This window comes from Anopheles ziemanni, chromosome 2 (genome assembly GCF_943734765.1).
Source record: "Anopheles ziemanni chromosome 2, idAnoZiCoDA_A2_x.2, whole genome shotgun sequence".
Classification (NCBI taxonomy): domain Eukaryota; kingdom Metazoa; phylum Arthropoda; class Insecta; order Diptera; family Culicidae; genus Anopheles; species Anopheles ziemanni.
This window is the reverse complement of record NC_080705.1, coordinates 16,266,785-16,284,763: the sequence shown is the minus strand read 5'-3', so window position 1 is coordinate 16,284,763 and position 17,979 is coordinate 16,266,785. Positions and strand designations below refer to the sequence as shown.

Sequence of the window (17,979 nt, the reverse complement as noted above, 5' to 3'; positions counted from 1 at the left end):
GGTTCAAAATCAATTTGTTACCATCCGTTCCAGTCTGTCCCGGCGAAGGCGCCAGCTGTCCATCGAACGAGCGTTGAAACCATTGATAAGCCACATCAACTGTTCTGCGAAACCGCACGGGATAGATGGTAATGTTGGTTCAAGGCGCCCACCGAACGACGGTGAACTTTCACACGTTTCCTCAGACAATCTGTTCCGTTCGACAACCGTTGGTAGACGGTGCATTATCGGAAGGGCAGTTGTTTCATAAGCTTAAGCGGAATACTTTGCGATTAAAACAAATAGTATTAATTGGAACTGTTATATAACCTAAATACATCTGTTACTTTTGAATCCTGTGCCTAGCAAATTCTGATGATATTGAGATGTTTGGTAGAAGGCTCTTCACAGGTCCACTAAACGATTGAGAGAATGAAACAAGTATATGTACCTCGGCTTATTCCGTTCCATAGGTTGCTCCGGTTAGGAGATCAACCACTCAACAGATCTTCGTCATGCGGCAAGTTCTGGAGAAGATGGCAGAGTTCGAACAAAATGCTGTCCATCGCTTTATTAGCTTTAAAACCACATAAGCTACCATAGCCAGGGTAAAACTGTATCAAGCCATGAGCTCATTTGGAATTCCAGCTAAACTAGACTTGTAACAATGACCATGTCCAACGTCACTTGTTAGGTGAAGGTGAATAGAAAACTCTCAAGTTCCTTTGGTACCACCAAGAGACTGCACCAAGGGGATGGGTTTGGCTGCATAATTTTCAGCCTAGCGCAAGGGAGGGCCATCCAAAGGTCGGGGGTGGATCCCTATTTACATGTTTAGTTGGAGTTAACATATGTGAGGTAGACGTTTTTGAGTTACTATCAGCATATATTTGCATATAAAATGTCCATTTTCTTCTAGAAAAAAACAGCTTGCAGTCCCGTATGTTACTCTTGGTAGGTTAATCGTTTAAGGAGCAGTTAAACAGTATCCGTCCATTATCGAAACAGTTACAGCAGATCCTTCAAGCAAGGTAAGACCCATGGCATTTGATCGGTAGTAGTAACAGGAGCAATGGTTATCGTTTGTTATTACGGCGGGGGTGGGACAGGTAAACGAAGGGATGAAAAAAATGGCAAATTCACCTATGGGGAAGGACTGACCCCGCGCTGTTATGCATAACACACAACATACACAACAAACAACATACAATCGGCCAAACCAGAGAGAAAGCTTGCTTGCACGGGTGGGTCGTTTATCACAATTTAAAGCCGCAGCCTTTAGCACCGGCGAAGCATTCGATGGGATGCGCGCTAGTATCAAAAGCGACCAGCTATAGCTGGTTTTTGTTTGTGTTTTGATGGTATTGTTGTTGGCTGTTCTAAGAGCATATGCACTGCTCAAGCCGACGGCGGTGTCGTTTGCGCACTGGGCGCCGCTTTTGATCTCGCGAGTGGCGCGATATGTGCGACGATTGCCGTCGCACAACCTTGGCCACCTTCGTTTGGTGCTGCTGGAGCTGCTGGCGTCGCTTGCGCCGCGGCGGAGGTACCATCGTAAACGATTGCAATACGTACGTTGTTGTGCTGTGGGTGGTAGTGTTGTTGGCGTTCGTCACCATGGACCCGGCCAGCTGCTGCTGATAATGATGCTGGTGTCCGTTGGCAGAGGATAACGCGAGTTTAGCGGCGCGCGACGAAGGACACGTGGAGGAATGCAGCGCGTGGTGGTGGCTCGATACACTTCCCGTGCCGTTGGAGGCGCTGAGTCCTGCGAAGAAAGAGAAGAAACTGCGTAAGTCGATGGTCCTATTAGCGAGCACAATTTTTCCACTCGCGTACCATGCTTGGAACTTGCGGTCCTCGTCGAGCCACTCGAGCGCTCACTCCGGTGCGACCGCGACGATGATCCCTGGGCACGGTCGACACGCGTTCCCAAACCGTTACCGCTGCCGTTGCTTGCACGATCCGCATCACGTCCCTGGACCGGGTCTTTGGAGTCCTTCGAGTGATAGCGGGTGCGACGTGGGCGCCGTGGTGGCTCCACGGTGGCACTGTTTGGAAGATCCTCCGAGGAGCTGGCGTTCGATTGCAACTTCTCTTTGCTGCACATCCGCACCAACCGGCGCGTTTCGGCTGCCGATGAGACTTGTGGTGCCCGACTGCGACGGCTCGATATTGAACTCCGCGAAAGACCATCCAGACCAGCCCCCGTTGCAGTGTCTTTCGACGATGGACCACGCAGCGACACGCTTCGAGTAAAGCTTCCCTCCGGGCGCCGCCCACCGATGCTTTCGTTCGATGATGCTGATGAAACTAAAAATAATCGCGAAAATGATGAAACGGTTCGGCACAATAGTTTAACACGGCGCTTGTGTAGGTAGGTACCTCCTCGACTGGCCGCTTGGCGCTGGTAGTGACGTTTGAGGCTGTCGTCAAAGTTCTTCGACACCTGCACCCCACGCGATTTCATAATCTTGTTAGTAGTCGAACACTCCCGGATCGTACCAAGGGTGCAACCACCGTTCGACAGCCGTCGGTGACCATTTTCACCTTCGTTCAACTCGCTCAAAATGCTCTCGACACTTTCCCCGTTCGACATGTTGTTGACAACCTGTTTTCGTATAGAAATGGAGTGTTAATGCTATTAACCTTAAGTAGCAACGATTTAGCAACAAACAAAATAAGTTCTCGCTTTCCACATACATTCAATATTTCATCTGCCGCCCGAGTCAATTCCTCCAGAATGCGTTCGTCTCGCTCCAGATCTTTCTTCCGATCGTACGGTTGCGTGGTTGTCGCCGTAAGCGATTGAGTTGCCGTTGGCTGTTTGTCGTTACCACCCACCGTTGCCTGTTGTTGTTGTGGTGACGATTCGAAAAAGGTGCCTCGTGGCAAGGGCTTCGCTTTAGCAGCAATGTGAGCCAAATTTTCGTAGTGCGGTCCATCGCCAGATGATAGCGTGGAGGTAGTTACACTGCTACTACTGCTGTTGACACTGACGGACAGATGATTATCCTTGCTCCCTTTGGAAGCTACCGTACGGTTGCTTTCCGGCTCCAACTGACTGTGGCGGAGTAGATCCGGTTTGTCGTTGGTCAGCTGCCAGATCGAGGGCGACTTTGTGCTCGCCGTCGAATCGCTCCCGGACGTACCGGAGCGTCTAATGAACGACGAGGTAAGGGTGGCCGATCGCTGAAAGCCAGATGTTGCCGTGGTCGTCGTCATCGGCGTCGGGGCGCTAATTGCCATGGTCGTTTGCGGTTTACCGGTTCGGACCGCCGATCCGGGCGACTGTTGTTTGTTCGGGTTCACGCCGAAGAACGACAGTTCATGGTCCCGCAGTTGCCGCGCACCGGATGACAGCCGGAGCGAGGCACGCTCTTCGTTTCGGGCGACTCCTGACGAAGCAGGGGCGGTTGTCGGAATGTGTCTTCGAAATTTAGGTGAGTCTGGCTTCGGTTGCTGCTGCTGCTGGCGGGCCGTTGTCGATTCATCATTCGTTGTCGTTATCACTCTTGTTGCAGCCGGAATATCTGTGCAGGTAAATGGGAAAGGTTAAGCATACAGGGTTCCAATCGGTTCTTCTTACAACGAATACCCACCTGGACTAGAAGTGTGTGAAGAGGTCATCAATGTCTTCGCTGCTGTTGGGCTCTTTAACTCGATCGACATTACTGCGGATGGTTTGATCGCTTGACGGCTGACCAATGCCGAGGGTCTCAGTATTTCAAATTCTGCAACAAGAAGAAAGAAACATCAATAATTTATTTATCAAATAAAAACATGTATACCCATTAAATAAAATAACCCCTCGTCAAAAGCCCTTCTGTTTCGTACGAGCGTCTCATATCCTGGCGTGGGGTTAGTTTTGAAATAGGGTGCAAAGGGTTAAAAAAGGGTGGAGGCATAGCAGAGTGCTTGCAAGTGCCAAGTTAGTGTCAAGTGACCGTTCGCTTACCTGCCGACGAGTTCACCGAAAACGACGCATCCTTGGCCACCGCCGGCGCCGTTATGTTGGTGGTGTTGGTGTTCAACTTCTGTATGTTACGCCTAGCCTTGAGGCGGCTCCAGCTACCGGACACTTCGGTGGCCAGCTTTTCCTCGACGAACGGCGATGAAGATTGCGACGAGCCGTCACCCACATTTCCCAGGTAACGCTTCACCTCTTCGTCTGCCTTCGCGCTATCGCTGTCACTGTCGTACACTTCGGCCGCATCGTACAGCCGTCTTAGCTGGGACAGCTGCTGACTGAGCACGGTCGAGCCGAGCTTTTTCAGTCGTGGTGCCGCGATCGGTTTTCCAACCAACCGCTGCTCCCCTCCGACGGAACCGATGTCGTCCGCTGTGCTCGAGCGTCGGACTGCGGTGTTCTTGCTGATGTAAGCCTCGAAGTCGGACAACCGTGACTCGCTGGTTAGGCTGCGCCGGGAGGCAATCGTGCTCGTCGACATCAGTCCACCGTACCGCGTGCTTCCGCCGTAGCGCGTATCACCACTCTGGTCCGCCGTCGAGTCTCCGTCGAGCGACGATGCGTACTTGCCGACCACGGTCGTCAGCTTGGGGTAATCCGCGTAGATACTGCTAGCGCTGCTGGACTTGGCAATCGACTGACTGCTGCTAATGCTACTGCTCGTACTACTGCCGATCAGCTGGAACGCCGAATGCCGTCGCGGCTTTGAAGTATCCACCGTTGGGCTCGTATAGGACTGATGCTTGTACTGCTGCTGCTGTTGGACTTGATGTACCGCTGTCGTCGGGGTCGCCTCTTCTAGGGAATCCCGTCGAATAGCCTGTAGACTTTTCAGCGCCTCGTCGAACTGCATAGCCGATCGCATCGTGCGCATGATCAGCGAGGTAGACTTCAACTCATCGCCGGTGGCGGTGGCCGATGAGTTCTTTCCCGCAGACGTCATATCGATCAGAATCTTCGTCGTCGACTTTGATGCGTTCGAATCGGTGCCCAAGTGGTGCGCCAGTTTATCCACTACTTTCGGGCGGTGTTGATGATTGCGGTGGTGCATTAATGGTGGTGTGTTTGGAGAGTGGGTTGGTGCAGCGCAGGGGTGTTAGGAGAGAAGTTTGTTGTTTGTGTGATAATGTACAGTGTGTTGTGTGTGTGTGTGGAAGGGTGAGATAGTTACGCACGCGCGCGCCGGGGGGGAAAATGGGAAGAAAGAAGAAAATGGAAGATAGGGCTAAGATGACTAGCTCAACAAATTCGTGATCATTTTACAAATGCATTCTTCCCTCAAGTTTACTTGCCAATCAACGCTAGGCTAAACTAAGGTACCGTATTTTTCATTGCTTAAGTACGCACGAATTTTCAAATAATCTAATCATCTTTAAGTAAAATCCAAAAATGTACTGGAAGACACTGGATTGTATGAATCTTTTTCGTCGTTATTTGGATTACAAATGTTTGTGTCACCTGCCAATAGTGCGAACTGCCACCTCAAAATTACGGTACTCGATTTTTGGACCTCATGTATCAAGAATATCTTGGAGAAAACCAAATTACAGAACGCGAAACTGTACATTAATCGGACGCGGGTGTTACGCGTTCAACTATTAAGATGAAGTACGATTGTTAAGGTTTAAAAGCTATGTAAATAAGTGCCACACAGAAACACTTCACTCGCAAGCTGCACGCACGCTTTCCTTTCCCACGTTAATGCGCTTCCCGCAAACACATACCTGTGGTATTGATGCCGCTGCTCCACAAGCCTGCACCCGACGTGCTCGTCCCACTCGGCGTAGAAGACTGCATCAGGTTGACCTTGGTGGAGTAGCTACCGGACGAAACCGGTGACGCACCGTTCGACGATCCATTGCCTACGTCGACGGTCAAACGCGCACCCGATGGTTCCACCGGTAACGAAGCTTTCTCCGTCAAGGACGCAACCGGACGTAGCTTAACGCCCCAGAGGCTTTCGCTGGTGTCCAGATTCTCCCCGAGCACGTACGGCTTCGGTTTGACGGGTTTGTTCTTGAGGATGCCACGGAGCGAAATTTCGTCCGCCGAATGACCATCGCTCTCGTCCGAGATGGTCGTCGCCGCTGTGATGGCGTTGGCCGGGAGGAACTTTCGCGGTGTTGGTTCCGGTGCCGGTCTGTTGACACCGATGGTGGTCGTAACGAGCGGTGGTAGTTCGTGCTCGATTATTGCATCGCTTACGACCGAAGGATCGTGTTCTTTTCCGGTGCCCTGCGATTCCACTCCCTCCGATTCGTCCTCGTAGCTCACCAGGTAGGACGACGAGGTGGAAGAGGACGACGAGGTGGAGATGGAAGTGGAGGGAGCCGTCGTTGCTGGGCTGCTAGGACCAAGCGAACCCCCAGAGGAACGTCGCCGGCGGCGGAAGTTGTTGGTTGGTGGAGGCTTCTCGTCCGTCTCGACAATGTTCACCCGGCCCGAGTCGGCGGTGAAGTGCACCTCGGTCTTGCAGAACTCCACCCGCTTCTTGTTGCGTCCAAGATCGTCGATAAACGTTTGGCTGAAACCGTTCACGTGCACCGACGACTTACGCTCGAAAATGTTCCGCAGACTATCCCGCACGTAGCTCGTCTCGTCGACGGCAATCGAGTGGCGCTTCGGCTCGTCATCCGGCTCAGAGGGCGGTACCGCCAGCACGTCACCACCGGCACTTTCCACCGGTTTGTTAGTGATCTTTATCACCATCGCCGGATTTGTGCTGCCACCGGTAGTCACTGTCGACGTCGGTTTGTTCCGTTCGCCCAACGTTACGATCGTAGCACGCTGGTGGTACGTGCCGCCCCCTTCATTGGTGGCCGCACTCGACCAGCTCGAGCTGAGGTCCGACGAGCGCCCAATACCACTATCAGTAGATGAGTCCATCTTGGCCATGGCGAAGCTGCCACCGAGTGGTTGCTGGCTCATGCGCTCGAACCCGTACGACTTCCGGCGCGAATGCCAGTCGTCCGGCGCAAGCACCGTTTCCGAGTCGGGTGGCTTCTTGCTCGACTGTAGGCTCGTCAAGTTACTCTTGTTGTTGTTACTGTAGTTGGCCGAATCCGATGAGCTGCTCGTTTCGAGCTGCCCAAACCGTGTCTCAACCTCGGTGATGGTGACCCCATCGTCGCTACCTCCGTCGTGCTGATGTTGCCGCTGGTTCGTATCCTCCGCCGGGCTCATGTCGTCACGGTAAAGCGATTCGTTGCTAAGTCGCCGTAAACGACCACGGATTTCACGCAGCGATTCGGCCGTGAGGAAGGATGTCTTCGAGGGGGATGCAGATTTCGGAGGTGGTGACGATTCCGGTTTCAGCGGTGGCAAACTACCCGTTGCCGCGGGCTGTTCAGTGACACTCTTGAGGATGTTGTCGAGGGCCACGAAGTCGATGTGATTGTTGCGCATGGCCGTGTTCAATCGGCGGCCGTTTTCCAGCTCCTGGCAGATGCGCGATACGCTGACCGAATTTTCCGGCAGATCGATCGGGCGGGTGCTTGTTCTAAAATAAAACAAACAAACCAAATGAAAAACGGTAACACAGTACGAATGGTTCTATGAAGCATAAATCTGAAGCCCAAAACCCAGACCAGACCTGTTCATTTTCACCAGACACTTTTGTAGCATTTCAATTCAACTAGAAAATTGCAACACTTCTCACACAAAACCGTTCACTTAGTTGGCGGTGACGCTAGCGACTCACAGCCAAAGCTACACACTGATCATCCCACGCAGTTTTGATTCCCTACCAATCTCTACATCTCGGTAGGCCTTGATCGAACTACACACACCGCTGCTGCTGCTCCTGCTGTTGCCCGGCATAACCTGCTTCATTAAACGATGTGCACAAACGATGTGTCCCAGGTTCACTTACTATAAGCAAGCGAGCAAGTAAGCAAACAAAAAACTCACACGCACGCAATTCCGAATTCTGGCCATACATCGTCAATCGAGTGGCACACGTTCCAGTCCTGCCCCGAGACCCCCCCAACGCGATACTGCCCGGTTCCGTTCTGGCTGATTTGAATTTCAAGTAGATTAATCATCGTCATAACGTATTTTTAGTTTCCAGCAGGGATGGGGATCACTTGAACTACTGAGCGCTGCTGAGTGCAACCCCCTCGCCGTGTACGTGTGCACTTTCCACTGCACAGGCCAGTAATTATCTTGCCTGCCAAATAAGGAAACTAATTCGCCACCGAAACAAACATTGCTCAGTGCAGGCGAGAAGGAAAGAGGAGCGGAGCGCAAATCGGATCGTAAATCATCTCTAGGTGAGTCAATCTCCATGATTTTGGTAAAATCCGGTTCGATGAAGATAGAAGAAAACAAAATCCTTTTACAAAACTGTCCCTCAAACCCAGAGGCAGGTATAAGGAGCTTCGGATTTCAATAAACCCCGCAGATCACAAATCAGAGCAATTCCAAAGACACGCGTGCGAACCGACAGCCTTTAACATCATCGGCTCCGCAGCAACCCGACCGGTCTCCCGAGCTCTCTCTACCTCCCCCCGCACCCTAGCAGCTCCGTCGCCGACTCTTACCTCGGGCTGGTTTTCCTTGGGAATTGTAATGATCGCCGTATTTTGCTCACTCGCTTCCACTGCGTGGGCTCGACGTCGTCATCGAAGTTGGTCTCGTCGCGCTCGGTCGAAAGGTCCTCGATGGAGATGCTTTTACCGCGGGCCAGCGGAATGTTGCCGCCGATGATGCTGTGCATGATGAACGAGGATGGTGACAGAACCGGAAGTGCATTTGAATTGGGAAAAAACGAAGAAAAGAAGGTAATTAGTGGCAGGAAATGGCAGTACAGATGATTGATATATGCTTGTAGTCAAAACAAATGGCCCGGATACATGAATTCAACCCGTCCTATTGCTTGCTCGCTTTTTGGGACAGTCCTTTACCCCACGCAACCCGGCTGCAAGACTTTGTCACAGAACACATCGAGTTGCAAGACTCGAGTAGATTCGGCCCGATCCCAATCGAACCTTGATCGAACACCTCACAACATTTCGACCGCCAGGCGTGTCGGGGCGCACGGGTGTAGGCGAAAAATGCACTTCGATCGACGAGTGCCCACACACACACACACACGTACGCGCGCGCGCGCAGTTTTGCGATATGATCATCACCGTGCGGTACAATGTCCGTGCACAATGCGCCTACACACGCGAGCGCAGAGCAGATTTACGATTGTTTAACGAAATTTTCCCAACCTGCCGCAGCACCCGGTCCAGCATCCACTCTCTGCCTGCGTACCTACAACGGGATGCCTGAACCAGACTTTCTCAACTGTTTAACGCTCTTTCGACTGTCAATTCAAAACTGACGTTCACTAGAACCGGATGCACTACTATTATCACGGTCACTTTCGTTTGATCCACAAAAATCCTTCGTTCGATCCAACGTGCCTTAACACCTCACTCCATGTTGATCTTACGATCGATGGTGGCAGAATGAGCCACACAGAAGATTCGGACGTGCGTTTTCGGTCGTGTGACCGCCGGGGGTGAAACCCTTCCCCGTTGTGTGCGTGTCTGACGTGATCGGTTCTTCAAAAACCCACGTTCGAACCGGCGCACCAACGCCGTGCCAATGACACACACGGCAAGCCCCGCCGGTTGTTGACGATCGCGTATGAAGCTGGTGGCAAGTTCGATCACGGTGAATCATAGAGCGGTAGGTTATATACCAAGAAAGCTGCTCTACTCGGCAGCAGGTTGGCAACGAAGAGTTGGTAACTCTTTGCAGATCCTGACTGGATATTTCTTTCATTACATTTTGGAAGGAAAATGAAAGTTTTATCTCAACCTATCTTGGAAAACACAATCAAACTTTCCTATTCAAACCTCTCCTATCCGTCTTCCTTTTCGTAATAAAAGTTTCTAACCATTTAATTTAACACGTTGCTAAATTAGTGCTTCAACATTAGTAGCAACATTGATATTAAAAAAAACATGATTAACAATCGAACAACAATCTGTGTGCACTTTGGTAAAGAAAAAATACTACCACCCGACTGTCCTCTTTCTTTCGATTTCATCAGCCATTTGGCAATTGGCATTAGGCTCGTGAAACGGCCGTGGTTGAATATTCAAACATCCATCACGGTCTCAAGACGGCACGCCACCGTGTCTGGCACGGTGCGATATCTGCGACACGCGGTGTGGGGTGGTCTCGTGGGCGGCCCCACCACAATAAACTTAGGGATTTCCATCTCCAGCCTGCATGCATTTGGAACCATCCCGCCGGAAGGCAAAACAGTACGCCACGCTGAACTTCATTAACCAAACTCGGTAGCATAATGCACCCCACAAACACCGGCACAAGTCCGGAATCGGAAATGGTGACAAAAAAAAGAAGGGGGGAGGCCAATCTTGCCGCCGCCCGAAAGTGTCAACCGGGCGTAACCGCTCCATCTCGAGTACGCTTATTGTATTTTAATGAAGTGTAACGAAGTTTGTTCGATTTCGGTGTTTCGTGGCGTTTCGCTGCCGTAACGATCGCGCCGACGCACGACTTTGAAGGGGATTTCATAGTCCCTCCCCGTCCCCGTCTTCTTCACTTCTCCGCAACCCCTGCTGCTGAAATAATGAACTTTAATGGACTCCTTTACCAGCTTTCACACACTTTTTGTGTTTTTTATTTTAACGTTCTTTCTGCTTATATTTTTATTTGCCTCACTTCTTTCCCACCACAAACGCTTGCCGACTCTAATTGCAGCAATGATCGTGTTGGAAGCGTGCGGATTTTTATGGACCGAGGCGAAAGAAATTCCGTAGGCGTATGCCCGCGATGACATAACGAACTGTATCAAACTGGAAACCGAGAAAGCCCGAAAGCGGCGGACATTCCTGTCGGAAGGATCGGAGAGCAAGAATCGGATCGGGTCCGCGGTGAATCCGGGGTGTTGGTGTTCGGGTTGGCATTACCACCGAAATGGAAAGAGCATATCCTATCGCCTACAGTTTCAGCGATTTCTACCGGCTTCTAGTCCTATCGGTAAGCTGGTTTTTTCTTCTCCCCCCTGGCCACAAGACGGTTGTTTCTGTGGGTGAAGAATATGTACGTCGAACCCGTCATAGAGGACGCTGACTTTTGTATGGTAGCTGATTTATGGTGCTAGGAGTTGCTTATAATTCTAGATTTCAGATAGAACAAATATTAGCGAGAGACAAGAATGCTGCTCTAATCGTAACGCAACTATGTTCCTGAGGGCAATTATTCATTTTGATCGTCCCAAATACTACGAGGGTAAAGTATTACAATTACGGATCGAATATAGTTTTGATGGCGTATTAATGGCAAATTTGGATGTTATTTATATTGTTAGACTTGGAATACTACAAACAAATCATCAAAAGTCATTTTTGTATATTCTGCTCTAAGCGTTACAAGTCCTCCACTGATCCGGTTGCCAAACGGTTCAATCCATCGGCGAAATTCGCTAATGATCCATCGAACATGTTCCGGGATCGATCGTAAACCAATAAACACATCCACCAAGATCCATGCCACAGAGAGAAAGAGAGAAATGTGTGGAACCACTGACTAAACTTTTGGAGGCTCGTGTTGTTAAAAGAGAAACGCGCTTTCCATCCCACATGTCGTTCGAGCTGATCTTCATCGTCATCCGACTCACCATTCCTGTTCGGCTGCAACGGATTGCGCTGGATGGTGCAGGTATGTCCGGTCATCGTGGGTTTCCGAGCCGCGAGCACCGTTCGAGAGTAACCGGGAACCGTACCGCAGCGGGCTGAAGCTGGAGCCCGGCGATGTGGTGGTGGTGCAGCTGGTCGTTACCGTCGTTGGACTGGTAAAGCGGGCAAAGGACTTCGCAGCTCCTGACGTCGGATCGGTGGCGCTCTGCGTTATAGAAAAAAAAAAAGAATCGGATGAGAAACCACGTCGCTTTATGAATGCTTTGCGGAATCGTCGTCGCACGGTGATCTCGATCTATTCCCTGTCCAAAACGGGTGATCGCTCGCTCGAGGGAATTTTTGGTTGGTCCGAAATGGCGCCTTGACCAAAGCTAAAGGTGTTCAAGGTGAGTGGGACCATTAGCAGCGGGGGGAGATGTGCATGTGATGGGTGCAAAATTGGGACGCAATTGGACCATGCAATGAAAATATTATTTGCATGCCCCATTCCGCTCCTCATGGTTGCGGGCGCGTGTGTTTGTGTGTCTGTGTAGGCGTTTGTAAATGGTGCTAAATGTTAGGCACGCGGCACCGGATGCCACAAGAATGACCAGTGTGCAAGTTTGGCACCAAGTCGGCCCATGTTTGGGACAAATGTCAATGTCACAACGCCGCTTCGAGTCTGTAGGTTATTTTCTTTTCGCATCGGATTTTTTCTTCTTCGTGGCGTGGCGGGCATCAAAAGTAATAAATAACAACGGAAAGCTATCAGCGGGCTTGAGCTTTAAAAAATGGGGGAAAAATACAGGGGATGTGTTGGACTAGTTAACACCAACCTACAGTTGGACGGAACTAAGCAATAATTTGTAAACAGGGCAAGCAAGAAACCGTTTATAGTGAAACGTAGATGAAAATCTCGATCCATTCATGAGGTTTACATTCCGCTGAAAGCAGATTAACTTCCTGGTTGTGCGGAGGCATGTGAGAATTCCTTACGCCCATCTCGTGTGGCATCTCGATGACGGGAAAATATTTACCCACACTCAAGTCGATGCCCATCCCGTTCTCTGACCGTCGACCGGTGCGCGCATGAATGAACCCACAAACGCTTCCACCAAGTGCACGGCGCACTCGAACGAGCACTCGACGTACTCTTACCAGTAGCCTGTTATTGCTGCCGACGCCGCTAGAACCCGGAGCCAGAGATCGTTGGAACGGCGACTGGGACTGCAGCTGAGGCCCATGTCCAGAGAAGCCGTTGCTCGGCGAGAAGGCGCTGATCGGGTGTGGAGGCATTGCAGTACTGCCGATGGCGCCAACACTGCTCGAGTGCTCCGAGTGCAGCATCGACGAGGACCAGCGGGAGGAGGTCGTTTGGACGGTCTGCGCTCGGACCACTTGCAGCGAGCCGGCGGACGTGCGAGCCTGCAGAATTTCCATCTGCTTCCGCTGCGTGTGCTGCGTGCCGTCCGGTGTGGACATGTTCTGTGAGACCATCTGTGGGTAGGGGGGAGAGACAGAGAAGGGACGGTAAAATGCTGCTGAAAAACACGAACACAACACATCGATCGTGCAGAATAAGCGCCACGGTGGCATGCGTGGAAAAAAAGGAAATGCGCCACGATCCGGGTTTTCGGCCGACGACCATATCTGTAGCGCCCGAAGGTCATCCGGAATCTCAATAGCGAGAACTAAACGGACCTGTCATCGTCCTCCGCTCTGGGAGCGCCAGTAAGCCGTTCAAAGCGTTCTCCTCTACCTTCCATCGTTGACATCCAGATGGCGACACTCGAGAACGGGTTAACTGCATTGCCTCACAGAACCGAACCCACCCTGCGTTTGGGAAAGGATTTCCTTTTCAACGGGTTGTTTGCTTCGACACGAGAATTGATCGACGGAAATCCGCTTGACCTCCCAATGTTGCGTTGCGGTACGAGTGCAAATCTTAAGCGATTTCTTAAAATGAAACTCCTTCTCCAATCGATCTATTCACGATTTGTTACAGCTTCACATTTGTTCTCCTCTGTAGAAATCAGTTCCATCACCCTTTGTTCAATAGCAATCATAAGAAAGTGAGGATAATTATCCACCAGCGAAATGAGATGTCGTTGGCGTCGCGCGTATTATCTCAATCACGCAAATTAAATCCATGGACACACTCTTCACGCTCTCCTTACCGTATCAAATTGGCACCTTCGGGCTGGCAGCAGGAGGCCAACCGGGAGGGTAATGTATATGCTTTGGAAGAAATTGTCCACCGAGAGACGGCGTCCCGGAAAGTAGCGTTTAGTGAAATGGCCCGTGAAGCTTTGGAGACAGTTGACAAATACCAACTCCAGCGTCCATTGATCGCCCGGGTGATTTACCATTAATTGCCAGTAGCCGCACGCCACGTTTAATTAATTACTGGTCCGGCGCGTGCGTGCGTGCGTGCGTTCGTGTGAAATTACACCTTTTGCCGCACCTTCGAAACCCGCACTCAATTCGCGCGTCTAGCTAGACTTAGACGTAGGCCTATAGGCTTAGGAATCGCCGGGCACGTTCCGACGATCGGACACATTGGCGCGAGTTCTCGCAACACGATCACGTAGGGCCAGGTGATGCTTTAAATAGATTCCCTCCACGTCGTCCTTCGACCGAACGCTACTCTAATCGGTGTGTCAAATCGATGCAGAATTGATACATTGTTAATTTCGAATCTCCAACATTGTCGCCGGTTGAATGGTAAACATTGTTTCCGAAGAACATCCAACATGGAACACGTTGGCTAGCACTGCCCCCGTAGTTCGACGAAACCACCGAAGAGCATTCCACCCAGGAAAGAGCCACCTGATAGGCCGATGGAAGGATGACTACTTCCTCATGTGATATTTACATCACTCCAACAACACGCACCTGGCAATGGTTGTTGGATAACAGGCTCCTGAACAGGGGCGAAGGGGAGGGGGGTGCAAAAAAGAACGGCAAAACTAACTCACCACCATAAAAGGCTTACTACACGCGTGTAAATACGTTACGACGTGCGCTGAACATAACCACTCATTATGAGCTGTACGGTGGTGCATGCTTCCGGGGAGGATCGGTTTCGTTTTCCCTTCCTCCGACCCAGGCTGTGTGCTTTTCCTGTAGCAATCAGTGAACCCTTCCTGCAAATTAAGTGTACAATGCAGAAGAACCGTAGTTCTTAAGACTGGTCGGCATTGTTAAAGCAACGAATTTGACGGGTTGGAGGAGCTATACCAGGGAAGTTTTTAAACCCCCTGTAGAACATTCCGGAAAATTTACTTGGATTCGTTAGAGTGAACAAATAGAAGTAACGAGAAGTTACCCATTTCAGTAAGAGAATGTTTAATGAAACAGACATTTCGGGTCTTTCGGAAATAACGACATCTTTTTCGACACAGCTCATCAAAATCCTATGCAAAACATAACAAACAAACATATTGAAAAAAACCAAAAAAGAGGACGGCCGTCTCCAGAAACTTGTCGACGAGCGACACTACCGAAAACAGTTGTGTTAAGAAAGCTTTTTTTCTCTGTGAGTGATGAATCTTTATAGATTTGAAGCGATTCTCCAATCACCAGCGTGAATGAGTTAATGAATCTCATGAACTACTCAAAACTCTATCAGCGGCTTTCCTGCGCCAATTGATTTTGGGATTTGTAATTCTTTGAGTTACTCAATTGAAAATAGCACAAGGGAATACATTCTTAATAATACTAACATAATGTGGGTGCAGATAACATATTCGATTCATCTTCAGGGTGAACCATGAAATATGATTTTTTTTACACAATGCAAGGTTTAAACACAAGTAATTCGACAGCATATAACACGTAAAATAATACAGATCTCATTAATTCAGATTCATAGATGTTGTTGAAAGAATCGTTCAGACGCATTAGTTTGAATCTGAGTTACACTATTTTACATGCAACAAAATGTGAAGCGTTCTGAGTGCTTGTTTGTTTTTTGTTTTGTAATTTCAACACGCCATGTTGAAAACGGTGTTGTTAATGTAGAAATGATCCCGATTGTACCTTAATGGAAGATAATTTTGACCTCTTATAATAATAACTTCACAAAGTCAATTTTTTTGGAGTTTTACTCCATACTTGGGGCATTCAAATTAACATTAAATAATACAAGGTATACCAATTGCCAAGTGTTGATACTTTGCCTTTTGACATCATCATTAAACTGTGCATCCTGGGAAAAAACCTCGATAAACAGCGCTCGGATCTGCAACCCGAACTCGCATCCCCCTTTTCACCACCCCAACGAGGTGGTGATGTACATTGTATTGATTTGCGAGGTTTTTTTTTCCAATCCACTCTGCTCTCTTCGAGAATCTTTTCTTCCTCAGCCTTTCGTCGCGAGATGCGTCTGGTCTCGGGCCCGCGTCTGCCCGACGCGACGACCTTAATGGTTCATTTGCCGTACGCTTAACCGGCTGTACTTGTCGTAATAAATTCCTCCACTGTCATCACTTCCCATGCCGTGCGTGCTTCCGCGTGGTGTCACTGCTTCACGGCTGATTCAACCATGGGCCGTTTCGTTGTCGTCTGCTGCGAATCAATCGTCCCGTGGAAGAACCGACCGCAGCAGCCATTGTCCCCGCGGGTCAGGGCTACCATCGACCCTCCCCCCTATGCTGCACGTTCAGCGTTTCCTCAGCCAAAAACCGGGGCTATCGTTCGATCGATAATTTTCCCATCCTCGACACATGCCACGGACAAGCGCGCTGCATCCCTGCAGACACTCGAAACAAACTCGCGATTCTATTGTAGGCAAATGAGCGACCGATCGCCGTCGGTACGATCGGAGGGCTGGAGAAAAGGAACACACACAATAGAACCCGGCCGGGTGGCGGCTAAAAATGGGAACACCGCCGTCTGGTGAGACCCGCAAGCAACGGATGAGCGCTAATATCTGTATCAAGATGCAACCTCCAAACTGCCAAAAACGGACCGAGCCGTGGAGGAGGGAAGCACACTCCAACTACTCCAAGTCCATTGTTCTGGCGAAAAAGGGCAAGTTCATTACAAACTCTCCCCTTCCCGATCCCTCAACCCTCCGGGCACAGTGCTTCATCGCAAATTGTTGAGTTCACTGTACAGTTTATCGGGGTTTTTTTTCCGTTCCGTCGGGTACTTCCCAGAATGGAGGCCGCGGGTTTTGACCGCTAAACATTGGCAACATATTTTTCTGTCTTATTTTCACCGTGCATTTTTTTTTGCCCCCTTCCCACTTCCCTGCAGGAAAGAAATTGCAGAACATCTTGTTGCCAACTTGGCAGCATTTTTCTTCCATGTTGTTTCTGCTCCACACTGCGATTTGAATTGCCATTTTCCGCCACTTTTGGGCCGCTTTGCACCGTTTGCCGGAGGGAAGACTTTCTCTTTCGTCCGCATTACGGACCCTACACCTACGGGAGGGAAGGGGGTGAGGAAGGGCGAGATGGTGGCCAATTGTTCCGGTGCAGTGTGGCGTTGAAATGAACATTTGCACCATAATTGGCGTGAAGCACTTTTTTTTTCTTCCCCAGGCGGTTTGGTAGTCTGGTCTTTTGTTGCTGGCTGATTTTTTTTCTCATGTTGTTTTCCACTCGTACTTTCTTCCTGACAGCTCGTTTTAGTAGGCACTGATTGATGGTGTGCATTTTACCGGGTTTTTTTTATACTTCTTCTTTTTATGTTGTTTTTTTATAAAACAAGTAACGATTTTAAACTCAGTTCAGATAATAACAAGAGTAATGCACTTATTTACTAGACAAGCCTATGTTTTAAATGTGTATAGGACCATGGTTCAAGTGACTGACGAAGAAAAATGATAATGCTGCCAAGTACACACATGACAATAACAAGCGATAGTGTTACAGAAGAACATCTTAAAACAGAATTTTTCTGAACTATTTTAAATTCAACACCAGTAAGAAAATGTTTCAATGTTGTGGTTTTGAAAAAATAACTTTTTGCTGCTCCTCCTACCTTGCCGTAGCTGTTGAGCGGTCCGTTCACCCACCGGTCCGCCTCGAGCCGGCCCGTCAACAGGGCGCCCGTATTTGGATCGACATGCTGCCACTCGCGCACCTCGCGCTGGAACGGACCACCGCGCGCCACTCCGACCGCTCCCGCGCTCGAGCCCACCGGGGCCGACAGGGCAGCCACTTCCATGTCCGTCGGCTGGCTGGGGTGATGAGATCTGGATGGCTTCTTTTTTTTTAATGCACCTTTTTCGTTCCAATTTACGCTGACGTCCCGAGGATCCGTTCCGATCTGGCAGCGACTAACACAGTCTGTAAAAGGAAAGAACGAAGAAGAACGGTGAATTTATGTTCTGTTGGAAATTCCGCCAGCAGAGTGGCGTATGTTTTGGGTCATGCAATA

The 17,979-nt window shown here is 49.9% G+C and overlaps 1 protein-coding gene across 1 annotated transcript; it reads right to left on the bottom strand.

Annotated features, from left to right (window-relative positions):
- Positions 1-1,358: 1,358 nt before the first annotated feature.
- On the bottom strand, positions 1,359-17,766 carry LOC131293044 (mucin-12). Its single transcript, XM_058321124.1, has 11 exons — positions 17,581-17,766; positions 12,748-13,086; positions 11,592-11,815; positions 8,491-8,658; positions 5,674-7,448; positions 3,938-4,963; positions 3,582-3,713; positions 2,683-3,512; positions 2,374-2,590; positions 1,819-2,292; positions 1,359-1,747 (listed from the first exon to the last, which is right to left on the bottom strand). Exons 1-11 carry the CDS (start codon positions 17,764-17,766, stop codon positions 1,359-1,361), a joined length of 5,760 nt encoding a protein of 1,919 aa, XP_058177107.1.
- Positions 17,767-17,979: the final 213 nt, after the last annotated feature.